Consider the following 14,982-nt stretch of genomic DNA (forward strand, 5'->3'; position numbering starts at 1 on the left):
GCTGATGCCGATGCAGAGGCTACATCAAAGTAAGAAGAGGGTTCGGGTGGGTTGGGGGGGACCTCAGGTCATGGTGGGGGGGTGCCCGATGGCGGCAGCGGGGGGGGGGGGGGGGAGGCGGCAGGGAGGTGCCGGATCGCGGGAGGGGGCGCTCGCAAATCGAGGCGCGCTCGGTTTACGAGGCACCAAGTTTGCAAATGTTTTGCTCGTCTTGCAAAACACTTGCAAACCGGTGCACTCGTAAACCGAGGTACCACTGTAGATACATTTTGTGGGAGAACATGTCCCCTGCTCAGTAGACAAGGCCAAGGAGGAACATGAATCATATAGTGTGTGGAGTGGCTCTCTGACTTTGGATCTGGGAGGGTTCCACTTTATTTATTTTTAATCTGCTTATCCAATCCATCCACCTTATTCACCAAATCTGGCACTGTGCGACTTCTGGCTTTTCCCCAAAGTCAAAATGACCATGAAATGTCAATGTTTTGAATTAATTCAGAACACTGAGGAAGCCATGACAACACAACTAAAAACACCCACGAAAGAGATCTCTCACTGATAACAGGGGTGTCCCACTTACCTTGAAGGTTCTCGCAGTGATTACAAGTCTAGATCTGTCCAGCTCACCTTAAAACTCTCACAGATATTGTGTGTCTCAGGGTACCACCTTTAACTTTCAAAAATACTCACCTCGATAGCTTTCTCATAGATGCTGCGTGTATAGGTGACACCATAGATCTCTGCTGCTCTTTTGATATAGATGTTATACATCTCATACTGCTCTGCTGACTCCACAGCACGGGTTGCCCGTTCATACACTGCCATAGCATGTCGTGCCAAGCCAAACTCCTCCTCCAGTTTAGCATATAGTAGGTAAATAGCTGGTTTATGAGGAAGAAGAGAAAGATTGTCAACAAAAAAAGTTTCAAGTTTCATGAGATTTTTGATTAATCGCTTAATCTTGTTTCTAAGCGAAGAACATAATAAAATTACAATATTTCGGGAACAATACAATACTTAACAATGAAATAAGTCCGAGAGGACTTATGACAAACTTAATGTAATGTAACATACCCATAAACACAAGGAAAGAAAGGAAAGTGAAATACAAAATCATTAAAGGAAGCAAAACAATCAGGGGAAAAACCATGAGGCAGGGAAAACAGAAAGTAGCCATAATATTAAACAATAAAAAATTGACCAGAGAACTGGAAAATTAATTATCAAAGGCATCTTTAAAAAGAAAGGTTTTTAAATTACTCTTAAATTTCTCCAGATTACGCTCTTCCGGGAGAGAATTCCAAATTTGAGGTGCTGTAACAGAATAAATAAATTGCCGTTTAGTGTTAATAACCTTAACATAAGAACATAAGAGAAGGGATCGTCAGTAAATTCTGTTCATTAGATCTCAACGTTCTATTAGGAGTATAAGGGATTAATAGTTTATAAATAAATGTTGGGGTTTTATAAAGGAGGGATTTAAAAGTAAGTAGGCATAATTTATATGTTATCCGGTGAGATACAGGAAGCCAATGTGCTTTCCTAAGAAGGGGAGTTACATGGTCAAATTTCCTAGTTTTTGTTATAAGTTTAATAGATGCATTTTGAATAATTTGTAAACGTTTTATTTTGTTCAGAGAAATTCCCTTAAAAAGGGCATTACAATAATCAATTTTAGAAATCACCAAAGAGTGAATGAGGATATTGAGGGATTTTGAGCAAAGAAATTGAGAAAGTGAACGGATTTGACGCAGCCTATAAAAGGTTGTTTTAATAATATTACTAATGTGATCATGGAAAGTTAGTTTATGATCAAAAATCACCCCTAAAAATGTAGGGGGACATTTTTTATGGAAATAGGAGAGACAAGTTTAAAACTATCTTTCCATGGAAAAAGCATCACATTAGTTTTATTAATGTTAAGTGCCAATCTATTAGTATCTAGCCAATGGTAAACTTGATCAAGCTTCTTATTAATCGCTATGATGTCAGAAGAGTTACTAGCATCTAATGGATGTAAAAGCTGAATATCATCAGCATAGGCAAATACATGAAAACAAAGTCATCAATGGGGCAAGAAAAATATTAAATAATAGTGGAGAGAGAATAGATCCTTGAGGAACACCATACGTGGACTTTGAATTTTTAGACATCGAATCATTAAAGAGAACAGTGGAAGTACGATCTGTAAAGTATGATACAAACCAGGAAAAAAACTTGATCTCTAATACCAATAGATTGGAGTCTGTTAAGTAAAAGTTGGTGATCGATCGTATCGAAGGCTGTAGAAAGATCAATAGACATTAATAAAACCGATTGATGGTTCTGTACTATGGTGATTTCTAAAACCGGTTTGATTTGGATGTAGAACGCTAGTTTTTTCAACAAATTCTGAAATTTGGTTAAAAACTACCTTTTCCGTCAATTTTGCTAGGAAAGGAATGTTTGCTATTGGTCTGTAATTAGATGGATCCTCGGGACTAGTTTTTTGGTCTTTAATAATAGGTCGGATGATTGATTTCTTCCAGGCCTTCGGCATAATGTTTTGACATAGGCTTTCATTAACTAACGTATGAATAAAAGGACCAAAAATCTCAAAGTAACGTTTAAAGATGAAAGGTGGAATTAAATCTGCTTTAGAACCCTTAATATTAATAGACTTAATAATGGACTCAATCTCTTTAAGACTCGGTATATTGAATCTTGAACATTTTGAGTAGAATGATTCTGGAATAGTTTGTTTATGATCAGCCATTGCATGATAATTTGCTGTAAAAGTATTTCTGATTTTGTTAATTTTGTCAATAAAGTAATCTGCAAGTTTCTGAGCAGTGGGTAAAGAATTGGCGGTTTGAATTTGTCGCTTATTTGAAGATGTAAATGACTTTAATATGACATAGAGAGCTGAGGGGTTTTTGGCTTTCAAAATTTTGCCTGAATAAAATTTCATTTTTGCTTGATTTATTTTTAATTTGTAAAATCTAGAATGCTCTTTGAATGATTGGGAATTGGCTTGAGTTTTATCTTTTCTCCACTTGTGTTCTAATGCCAGCAGCATCCCAGACTTTAAGAATAAATGGGATACCTATGTGGGTTCCCTACAAGGGTCAAGTCAAGGAATAGGGTCACTAGGGTATAGACTTGAAGGAGCAGGTCAGTAGAGTGGCTGTATGATTAAGGGGGTCAGTAGACTTAAAGGGGTGGGTTAATAGAGTGGGCAGACTTGATGGGCTATAGCCCTTATCTGCCGTCATCTTTCTATGTTTCTAATGATCTTAGTTGCTTCTTAATAAGGGCAAGTTCCGTTGTGAACCATGGATTCGCGATTTTTCGAGCGGGAATGCGTTTAGATTGTAATGGTGCAAGTTTATCTAATAGTGAGTTTGTAGATATGTTCCATTGATTTAGTAAATCATCCAAAGGAAGAGTTTTAGAATCGGAAAAATCCAATTCAAAAGTAGTGCTAATTAGATCTAAAGAGAGGTCACTAAAGTTTCTAAAATTGATCGTTTGATTTTCTATATGAGGTAAGTTATGTGAAATGGAGTATGTTATAGAGATTAGGAAATGGTCTGACCAAGGGACTGGTAGACAGTAATTTAAAGAATAATTATTTATTTTTGGAATAGATATTAGGGCCATATCTATTGTGTGGCCCCGCTTGATGAGTTGGCACTGTTAATAAGGGATATAAATCTAGATGATTTAAGTGAGATAGAATTGTTTTAGTAAAATTATTGTTGGGATCATCAAAATGTATATTGAAGTCACCCAAGATTAATGGATTTGAAGTGGAGGAACCAAAATCAAAAAGAAGGGATTGCAATTGAGTGAAATTTTCAGAGTTAATGGGAGGCGGTAAATATAGTAAAAGTACATCTGTTCTGGGTTTAGTTTTAAAAGAAAATTGTAAAAATTCAATAGAATAATTTGCTGGAGAATCGTCGGTGTGTATCAATAGGGATTCACGGAAAATGGTCGCTAGTCCTCCTCCTCATTTATGGTGACGATGGTTATGAAAGAACGAGAATCCAGGGGGACAGGCATAGGAAAGATAGGCTTCTTCGCCTTCAAAAAGCCAAGTTTCAATTAAACATAAAACATCAAAAGAGCGTTGAATAATAAGGTCTTTAACTAAATGATATTTAGTTTTAAGGGAACAGATGTTAATTAAACCTACGGTATATTAAGTTGAGTTGCCTTTAAATCTGGGGAGGATGAAAATAATATAGGGGAAGCTATCTGGTGAGGGGATAGTGAAATATTTAAGCGTTCAGAAGGGCGTAAAAGAACTGGATTATTGACTAATTTTATTGGCCTGTGTCCCCAGATAACTGGGATAGAAAAAGAGAAGTATAGCCTCATCAAAAGCGCAGATGGGGAAGAGAAGTAAAGGGCAAGTGAGAGGAAAAGATGCACCAGTTATAAAGGACGATGGTGTGGAAAACAGAAGACTAAGAGAATAAGAATTCATGGCAGTTATAAGGTAAGGCTGAGAGTCTGCCATTTCTAAAAATCAAAAGCAGTTGTTTCACAATTGCATTATAATTAACAACACTCATTCTATACATCATCTTAAAAACTTTAAATTTTGAGGCCTCATTGAAAGGAGCTGAACAGCATCGCAGGCTTTATCCTATCTCAAGAAGACCGAGTGCTTGAGTGTTTGGAACGCCATTGGTAAATAACTACACCAAAGTGCACACATGTTTAGCTATTGGCAAAGTATGTTAAATTTCTGTTATTTTCCACAATAAAGTGCAGATATTGAAAGTTTATTTAATAAAATGCTGCTAGAGGTTTTGCACAAAATGTCCTATTATCAATGTGTGCTTATTTTCATTGTGTGTATTTTTTGTTCCTCACGTTATCAGTCATGCCACCACTGTGCAGTATCGATCATTTCTCTTTGCTAACTGCACAGCTGCTGGGACCACCACAAACAGGAAACTCAGAGATTTTGCACTTAACGTACATTAAACCGTGCAATATGTAAATGATCACATAATGAATATAGACAATTGGATTATATACAATGTGTGTTAAAACGCCATCGAATAAATTTAACAACTCAAAAGGTTTGTTCCTCTATAGATCAGTTTATCTTGGAATATCAGTCCAGTACAATCTGTCATCTTACCAACAGCCATGAGAAATAATTATAGTGCAAAGATGGTATTGGTAGTAGTGGAAGACTCCGTTTTGAAACATTTAATGCAAGGGGAAGAAGTGCTGCTAGTCCTGCCAGCAGCTTTTGACTTATTACATGCGTTATTGGTGACATGCTATAGGATTTGGGATTGCAAGGATCAGTTTTGAGCTGGATTTCCTCCTTTATGTCAGATAGTAACATAGTAAATGACGGCAGATAAAGACCCGAATGATCCATCCAGTCTGCCCAACCATGCATGCTCCATAAATTAATTTTATTTAAATGATCAGAGCCCTGCCCGGTAGTGTGCTTAGGTTCTATCTACTGGAGTCTCCAAAGCTCACTCCAGCCCATCTTAACCATCCCAGCCATCGAAGTCCTCCCCAGCCCGTACTGAACTGAATGTCCATATACGGGCCACAGACCATGCAGGTCTGCCCAGTACTGGCCTCTTGATTAGAGAACTCTCTTGAAAAATTTAAAGCCATACTTAAAAACTTTCCTCTTTAAAGACAAATTACTAGAAAATCATGTAGGACTCTCATATGATACCATACTATTTGGCACTGCAATGAGAACTCAGATTCCGATTTCAGCAAATAATAACAAGCTGCTATTAATATTGACAGGAGTCGCCATGCAACAAATTACTCAAAATTGGAAGGACTATACCAAATTAAATTATACATTCTGGTGGAACTCTGTCATATATACAAAATGGAAAAAGTATTAGCGTTACAACAAGGGAATCTTCACAATTTTAAGAAAATTTGGGAACCATTGACTAAATATTCTAATGATCAGATTTCTTAGCACATTGGCAGTAGTTATATAGGGTTAGGGTGGGATATGTATAACTTTTGGACATAAGAATTGAAAAAAAAAAAAAGAGGGGGATTTATTATTTATGATATGATATATTGAATATAACTACAATTGTCATGTATAATCAATTATATTATGTGTGTTTCAATTATTGTAAGAATGAAAAATTAATAAAAATATATATATAAAAAAAAAGACGCCTTTACTCTCTAGTACCAGCTTCCGCTTCTCAAACCTTTAACTCTTGTGAAGTCTTGAAACACCAAACGCTTCTTCTGAAGCGATCCCCATCCTGTTTTACCACTCCCCATTTACCTTCCTTTTTTACTAATTTTATTTCGATGTATTTTAAAACATTTCCCTCCCCAACTTCCCTTTTGTTCCATGTACGTCAATGTGAATCCAACTAGTATTTTTAATATTTGATAAAATATTGCTTTTATTTACCTATTTTAATTGTTTTCTTCAATCTTTTTACATTGTACACCATTTAGACTCTTGTTTTGATAGACGGTATATCAAAAATAAAGAAACTTGAATGTATACCCATTATTTTCTTTTTTTTTTAATAAATCTTTATTCATTTTCAAATCTTACATCAAGTGTATAATAATCAATCAGAAAATTTTTAACAAATCACTTGACAATCTTACTTATAATCTTTAAAATATATAAAAGAATCCCTTCCCACCCACCCATTTATTAATAATAAAACAATTAGCATTTATTATCTTTCCCAACCCCACCCTCCCTATATCTTATCTAATACCAAGGTGTTTAAGATGTCTGTGTTCATCCCATGCTCATTTGAACTCTGTCACCGTTTTCTTCTCCACCACCTCCCTCGGGAGCGCATTCCACGCATCAACCACCCTCTCCGTAAAGAAGAATTTCCTAACATTACTCTTGAGTCTACCACCCCTCAACCTCAAATTTATGACCTCTGATTTTATCATTTTCCTTTCTCTGGAAACATATGGATAAAGGTGAGCCGGTTGATACTGTGAATTTGGATTTTCAAAAGGCATTTGACAAAGTACCTCATGAAAGATTTCTGAGGAAATTAAGAGTCATGAAAAAGGAAGTTATGTCCTATTATGGATTAAGAACTGCTTGAAAGAAAACAGAATAGGTTTAAATGGTCAATATTCTCAATGGAGAAGGGTATATAGTGGGGTTCTCCAGAGGTTTTTGCTGGGACTGCTGCTTTTTAACATATTTATCAATGATCTAGTGAGATAATTAAAAATTTGCTGATGACATAAAATTGTTCAAAGTTGTTAAATCGCAAGAGGATTGTGAAAAATTGCAAGAGGACCTTGTGAGATTAGGCATCAAATGGCAGATGACTTTTAATGTGAGCAAGTGCAAAGCGGTGATATATGTGGGAAAGAGGAACCTGAAATATAGCTATGTGATGCAGGGTTCCATGTTAGGAGTCACTGCCCGGGAAAAGGATCTAGGTGTCGTCGTTGAGGATACGTTGAAACCCTCAGCTCAATGTGCGGCAGCAGCTAAGAAAGCAAACAATGTTAGGAATTATCAGGACCCTGGCACCTTTACTGGTCGACCTGCTGAGGAATCGATGAACAGATCTGGATGAGAGCCCAAAAATTCTATTTTGTGCACTTCCTGAATAATGTCCAGTACCAAACAGTCTGATGAGATCTGTTCCCATTCCCTCCAAAAAGCTGACAGCCACCCACCAGGGGAGGGGGGGGCATAGTCATCAACCTGGCATCATTGTGGCTGTTTGCTGGATGAACCACCGTGTGAACCTGAGCGTTGTTTGCATCTGTAGTTGCCACATCTCTGGACCCTTGGAAGGACCTCCGGGAAGAGGGACCAGAGGAAAATTGACAGAATCTCTAAAAAGAATGAATATTGCCTCCTCTGCCCTCGGAGAAGTGTCAAACCCTGCTATCTGGATGGGACTTGGGATGGCGATCTGCCATGTTGGCTATAAGGTCATCTCAACCTTTGCCAAAAAGCATCTGCCCCTTGAAGAGTAATCTGCTGAGAGTGGTCTTGGAGGATGAAGCACCCGCTTCCCTGTCTTAATCCAGAGCATCCAACGAGTAGAAATGGTGTAAGCTGAAACTTTGCTCATCACTCTTAGGATGTCATAAAGAGTATCAGCTACATAATCTACTCCTTCTATAATCATGTGGGAACAGACGTTGTCAAGCTCTGAAGGAGCTTGCCTCAGTCTGGTATGACAGGCTCATGCCACTGAGGAAGCAGCTGCTGCCACTTTGAAACCCATCTGCACTTCAAAATGTCTTAAGTACCACCATCCACCTTACATTTCTGTGTGTCTTTCCACATCACTCCTCCCCTCACTAAGAAGGGAGGTTTGCTTGGTCACTTGCACCACTGCAGAATCCACTTTCGGCTGTGAAAACAGCTGTTGAAAGTCTGGAGTCATAGGATAAAGCCTACACAGAGTTTTGGCTACAATTAAAGAGCCTTCAGTAGACTCCCATTAGACAGTGACTAAGGAGATGTCCGGATGAGCTAGAAAAAAGGTAATGTTACACATTAATACTGCTCATACCAGAACACTGTGAGGTGGAGGGATATTGAGGATCCAACTTCAACTCAGAGAGTGATCATCACTGTTCCGTCTTCTTGATCTCCAGTCCCCAAAAGAGATCCCAAGGACACTGGATCCTTGCAATAAAGACATGGAAATAGACTTCCAGTCCTCCCAGTTCTGCTCTGACTGGTCGTTTGACACTTGGAGCCAGCGTGGACCGAAACGGAGAAGCCTGCTTGGGCCATGAATCTCTCTACTGGAGCTGATGTGCCCACAGGCAATGCAGCGCTTCCTGGGCCCGTTAAATAAGCTTTCTACAGAAGACTGATAAATTCTAAGAATCCCTGGAGAGGAGGCCCTTGAAAGATCCCTGCAGGGCCCTTGACTGAGGTAGCAAGGCCTCCTCTGCCTCCTTGTGCTTGAATTTCACCTCCTCAATACGTGCAACCTCTAGATGAGATCTTTTCGATAATCTAACACCCTGGAGGATTTGAGAGGCTGAGCCAAAAGTTCCCGTCCCTTCCTCTCCCTATGGAACACAGCTTCTCCACATCTGGCAAAGTCACAGAAAAAAGTGCATGAAATAGGGGCAGATTTGACTGGGGACTCCATTACAGATGATCCCTGGATAAAACAAGGGATTTTGAGGCAGAAAAAAAGCAAGAGAAAAAAAAAGATTGATAAAAATCCAAGATGACTGCCACCAGAAAACAACAACAAAAAAAACAACAACATTGAAAAAGGAGTTTTGGAGATGGGGGAATCTAACTCTAACCCCAGAAACCCCCGAATCTGCCTTTTTCAGATCCCCCTATTTTCCCCGTAGGGAATAATGGGAGTACTCACTGTGACTTCTGGTGTCTGTCAGCTTGCAGCAGCCTGCCTGCAGGGAAAGGATTTCTGCCTCAGAAAGCGTCAGGAACAGGTCCACCACTGGAAATCTTCTTGATGCCAGTCAGGCGGACCCTGACCAAGGACTCCAACCCCCAAAAACCTATGTGATGCGTAAGGAGAGAAACTTCACTGCAGGCTCTCTGATATCAAGAAGGTTATTACACAGGGGCTACACAACCTGTGCTCAAACTTCTGATAAATCAGCAGGCACGCAAGCTCCTAAGGGAACGGAGCCCAAGTTCCTGAAGGGACCCAAAGCAGGCTGACTCCACAGGTACTCAGAGACTGGCCTTTGAGCAGCAGTTCTACCCACGCAGGACTGCGTCCTTTCCCCTAGAGAGTAAGACCAAGAAGGGGACCTTTGAGCATCGAAGCCATACAGGAAAAAAATGAACTGATAACAAAAATACTCAAGAAAAGCAACAGAGCAGATCATAACACACCTTCTGAGTTCGTTTGCAGATGGAAAAACTGAAGGGGGAGCTGTTCTCCATGGCTGAAGAGGAGGCGTTGAAAGGTTTGAGTGGTATCCTTCCACAAAGTTCACGACTAGGGGGAAGCAGCAGCTATATAGTACAGAATCTTACATCTTAGCAACAGAAAGTGAATGGGCAGAATGGATTGACCATGTGGCCTTTATCTGCTGTAATTTTCAATATTTCTATGTAATACCACACCTTGATTATTGTAATTCTCTTGATTATTGTAATTCTCTATACAGCCTGCAGCTCATTTAAAATATTTCTGTTATATGGAGCTAGAAAATTTGATGGTGTTACTCCTTTACTCTCTGCTGAATACTGGCTTCCAAGTCAGTAGTAGGTATTCCCAGTCTTAGTCAGCCATCAGAAGCTAGGCCTGGGAACAATGCTACTGAATCACCAGGCTAGCCAATATTTCTTTGTTTCTAAGTTAGCTGGTTCAAATCCACGACTCAGTGTCTGTTTCTTATTAAATCTGAATATTTGACCATATCAGTTCTTTACCCTCTTTGATCATATTTGGAATGCCCTGAGCCATCTTCTAATTTTGACTTCAAAGATTATAGCCTCTTCACTAACCCACATTTTTTTGGCAGAGATCTTACAAGTTAATAGTAATGACAAAAACAGACTTGGCTACCAGTTGTCATCTGAAAGTAAGAAGGTACCCCCCCCCCCCCCCGGCAAGAAGAGTATACATTGTCTGAACTTCCTGCAATAGTATTCTACATACTTTTTGCAAATTTGCATGGACAACCATCCAGTGCCTGCTCAAAGAGGTCCCGGGCTCTCTCCAGTTTCTTCCCTCCGTAGCGGTCAATGAATTTGGTCAAGTAGGTATTCCAGATATCGTATACGTTGGGCCATCTAAATAGAGATATTCCTCTCTCATACACCTGCCAGAAAAATCCAGAGAAAATTATTAACTCCTATCTTCCCCAATTTGCCTCAGCTTTCTTTGACCATACTTTATGGGAATTCTTCAAACTCATCTCATCTGTTGTGCTAATCCTTTGGTATGCTCTCCCACTCCAAGTCAGCAGCACTGAGAGCCTCATTACACATTACAGTCTCCCCTTATCTAAAGCAAATCAATAGCTTGATTTAGATCATTTCAAGAAAACCAATTTCACTACAGCATAGGTGATATCACTTAGAGAACCCTGCATGGGAATGCTACTCCAGCTTCAATCTCACTTGAAACTTTCAAGCTGCCTCATATTTACATGTTAGCATCTCTTTTTAAAGAAGTCAGGAGCTCATTTCAAAAGATTCAGGACATCTTTCTTCGAATAAAGTGCACAATAATCAGAATATAGCAGCTACTACCTTCAGCAATTATTCAGTAATACATACGAGACTTGCAAAGGTGTTGATGTATAAACACTTTTACCTTGAAGCTCTCCTCAAAGTACTTGTGTTCTTCCAGAAATAAGGCATAGTTGATGATAATTTGAGGTGTTGCAATGCGCAGGTCCAGGATCCGATCATACACTGCTTTTGTAGCCTAACAAACAATACAATAAATTATTTAAGCTTTAAATAATTCATAACTGCTTCTGTAATACAGCCCCTGTTAGTGTGTCCTTTATGTATGTAACTAGCTATATGCCAAATATGTTCTAACTCAAAGTCCCCAATCACTTAGTAACAATGAGCAAATCTTAGAGAAATCTGAAAGCCCCAAATTCACTAGAATAACAAGGATGACCTAAAATTGTCACCATTAGCTAATATTGCAATTACAGTAGTTAATCTTGCAATTTAAGAAGTGTGGGATAAGATATGAAACAAAAGAGAAAAAAAGATTGAGTTTAGGCAAAAACCTAATTTTCCTCAGCTAACACTAAGGGTAAGGGAACATTTAGCAGCTGGCAAAGAGAATAAGAAAACTGGTTATATTGGAAGAAAGAAAGATTACTGTAAGTTCTTGCCTTGCTAATCTTCTTTCTTTTAGATGGGTGTGTCATTCTGGAAGTGGGTAGTGAATCCAAACCTGCATGCTGGCAGAAGTATCAAAGTTTTCAACTCACCCTCCTTCCCCAGTGGAGTGTGCTGCTCCCTTCAGTTTGTACCAAAGCAGGCTACAGCCCTTAACAACAGAATCTAAGGAAGAAGGGCATGGGGACACTCCCCAATAACATAGATCTGCTCTGCAAGAAGTATACTATGAGTAAACACAATTTATGAACAATGTGAACCAATAAAAACAGCAGTGTAAAACAACCATAAGCTTAACATTTATGGAGTTTGTATAATCCTCAATTAGGATATCTAACCTACAGAATTTCCTCCCTTATGCAATAACTGTAATAGTCCTTCATTAATATCTTTTAATGCATGTGAAACACCCCTTGAAGCCACTGGCTTGTTTTTATATACCACTGTGAGATAAAAATGAAACAATTTCCCTAAAAGCTGACGTGAAGCCGCTAATAATCCTTATCTGAAGCAATGGTGATGGTGAAAATGAAATACTTTAGAACTGCCTGAATGAAAACAAAAATAAAATTGCAGGACTAATCACATCACCTGGTCAGCTGACAAAGACTGAATGAAAGGTACTGCACGGGGTTGATTATTTAGAACAGTGGTTCCCAACCCTGTCCTGAAGGACCACCAGGCCAGTCAGGTTTTCAGGATAGCCCTAATGAATATGCATGAGAGAGATCTGCATATAATGGAGGCTCCAGGGATGCAAATCTGCTCCATGCAAATTCATTAGGGATATCCTGAAAACTTGACTGGCCTGGTGGTCCTCCAGGACAGGGTTGAGAACCTCTAATCTAGAACACTCACACAGGCTTAGAAAAGTCTAAGGCCCTCTTTTATCAAACTGCACGAGAGCGTTTTAGTGCGGGCCGGCAAGGTAAATGATCTGATACTCATAGGAATTGAATGAGCGTTGATGCATTTACTTCGCCGGCCTGCGTTAAAACACTCTACCTCAGCTTGATAAAAAGAGGCCTAAGTTTTTCTGGACTCGGGGCAATTTTCTGCATTAACATTGTCAGACCTTGTCACTAACTGATGTGGCCTATACTCCTGCTTGTAGGGACATAAAGGATAGTGAAAAAAGCAATAGTGTGATAAGGAGATTGAACCTGCACTACAGTATGTTAGGATCTTACTCTGAAGGACAATTTTTAGAAATATCCAGACAGATAACTAAGGAATTACTCAGTTGGATCTGTACCTGAAAATTGTCTCCTGCTGAACAGGTAAGTTGCCACATTTTATTAGGTGGCTATATTTATTTAGGGACAAAATGACGTTATGGGAGATGGCATGGCCAGCACCCTCCCCCCCCCCTAATCTGCTTCAGGCTAAAGAAGGCATATCCTGAAGATGGGCTTTGGGCCCTCTTTCCCGGTTCTGCCTTAGAACCCTGTATGTCTTAACATCAGCCCCAAACAGGGAGAAATAATACACATGTAAATTTAACTATCAAATGCACATACATATTTTTCAGTGGACCATTAAATACTGAAATAGCAGTTATGAAATGCATAGGTATAATTTTACTGGCATTCCTTGTAGTTAATTACTGAAGAGAAATATCTAGGCTGGTTAGTGCAAATTATTTCAATGAAATAGAGTCACAGAAATTGGTCCTTACTTTGAAGGTGCCCAGACTTTCCTCCAGATCTGCCAGCATGGACCAGACTTTGAGGGATTTGTACAAGCGATTCTGGACTGGTTCTGAATTGTCAAAGTACTCTGCCTTCTTTCCTGGCATGGCTGTGGCTTTCTGTGGGATTTCAGAGGTAGAGAGACAGCAACTAACATGAAAATCCAAAAATATTTTGCCTCCAATTTACAAATAACTTTTGTTCCATTGTTTCATAGTCTAAAGCTCAATTTCACATAAAACACTGCGATAGGAAAATGCATAGAAGGAAATGCAGCGGAAACAGCCATTTTACAAAAGTATATGTGAACAAAATAGCAGTTTTACTTTAGCACTTACATTTAAAAATAAGAATTAAACTTGGAAACATTTGGAAGTGACTTTTTGAAAAAAAATGTTCTACATGTAACTATCAACCCCTACATATATAGTCAGTCCTAATTTACAAATCTGCGCATCTGAGTGAAACCAATTAAGTAATGTGGCCGCAATTCTTGGGGTTTTTTTTTTTTTGGGGGGGGAAGCAAAGACAAACAATGGGGAATGAAGGACAATAATTTCCCTTCTCCCTTAATCCACTAGTATAAAACCCTAGGCAAAACAAGCACTACTAAAAACAAATATTGTACTGGCTTCTGTGTTAGGTCTGGGTCACTTTCTTTCCCCATCCCCCCACTTATGGGTCCAGCATCTATCCATTTCCCCTCTCCTTCACTCTGCAGGCCCAGCATCCATGTCCTATTCTCCCCCTCCCCCCCAAGCGTCTGGCCTCTGATGGACCCCCTTACCCTGTAGAGCCGGTATCTCTTAACTGACATCTGTAAAACCCGACAGAATTTTTTTTTGTTGTTAATATAGACATGTATTTCCATGTGTAAGATGGAAACACATATGTAACCTTTTGGGCCAGCCAAAAGTCACACTCAAGCCCATTGAAATCTCTATATCAGTGGTCTCAAACACGCGGCCCGGGGGCCACATGCGGCCCGCCAGGTACTATTTTGAGGCCCTCAGTATGTTTATCATAATCGCAAAAGTAAAATAAAACAGTTTTCTTGATCATATGTCTTTTTAGCTATAAATACTATTATTGGAGACTTGGCCAAAAGGAAAGATTTATAAACTATGAAGAGTTTTACCTCATGCAAAATTGTCATTTCTTTAATAAGACATTAACTATTTTTTCTGAGGCCCTCCAAGTACCTACAAATCCCAAATGTGGCCCTGCAAAGGGTTTGAGTTTGAGACCACTGCTCTATATGAACTGGCACCAACGGGGATTGGTAGATGCTGGATCAATGTAGTTTCAATGAAAAAGTTTATATACATACTTACGTATTACTATTAAACATTTAATTATCTTAATCTATGCTGAAGTTACTGATATTTTAATGTTATTGTAGGGTTATGAAATGGTTAACTGTTGTTTAAAATATTGCTCTGGTCTACATAGCTGAAA

At 39.0% G+C, this 14,982-nt stretch overlaps 1 protein-coding gene across 2 annotated transcripts in view; it reads right to left on the bottom strand.

Moving 5' to 3' along the window:
• XAB2 (XPA binding protein 2) overlaps nucleotides 1-14,982 on the bottom strand; it is a 106,014-nt gene that overhangs the window by 25,185 nt on the left and 65,847 nt on the right. For both annotated transcript variants that reach the window (XM_033916022.1, XM_033916024.1), the window contains exons 11-14: nucleotides 13,512-13,643; nucleotides 11,286-11,399; nucleotides 10,626-10,788; nucleotides 691-881 (exon numbers count right to left, since the gene is read on the bottom strand). In XM_033916022.1, the coding sequence (XP_033771913.1) occupies nucleotides 691-881; nucleotides 10,626-10,788; nucleotides 11,286-11,399; nucleotides 13,512-13,643 (600 nt within the window). The remainder of the gene's footprint in view (nucleotides 1-690; nucleotides 882-10,625; nucleotides 10,789-11,285; nucleotides 11,400-13,511; nucleotides 13,644-14,982) is intronic.

The sequence above is a fragment of the Geotrypetes seraphini genome, chromosome 12 (assembly GCF_902459505.1).
Source record: "Geotrypetes seraphini chromosome 12, aGeoSer1.1, whole genome shotgun sequence".
NCBI lineage: Eukaryota > Metazoa > Chordata > Amphibia > Gymnophiona > Dermophiidae > Geotrypetes > Geotrypetes seraphini.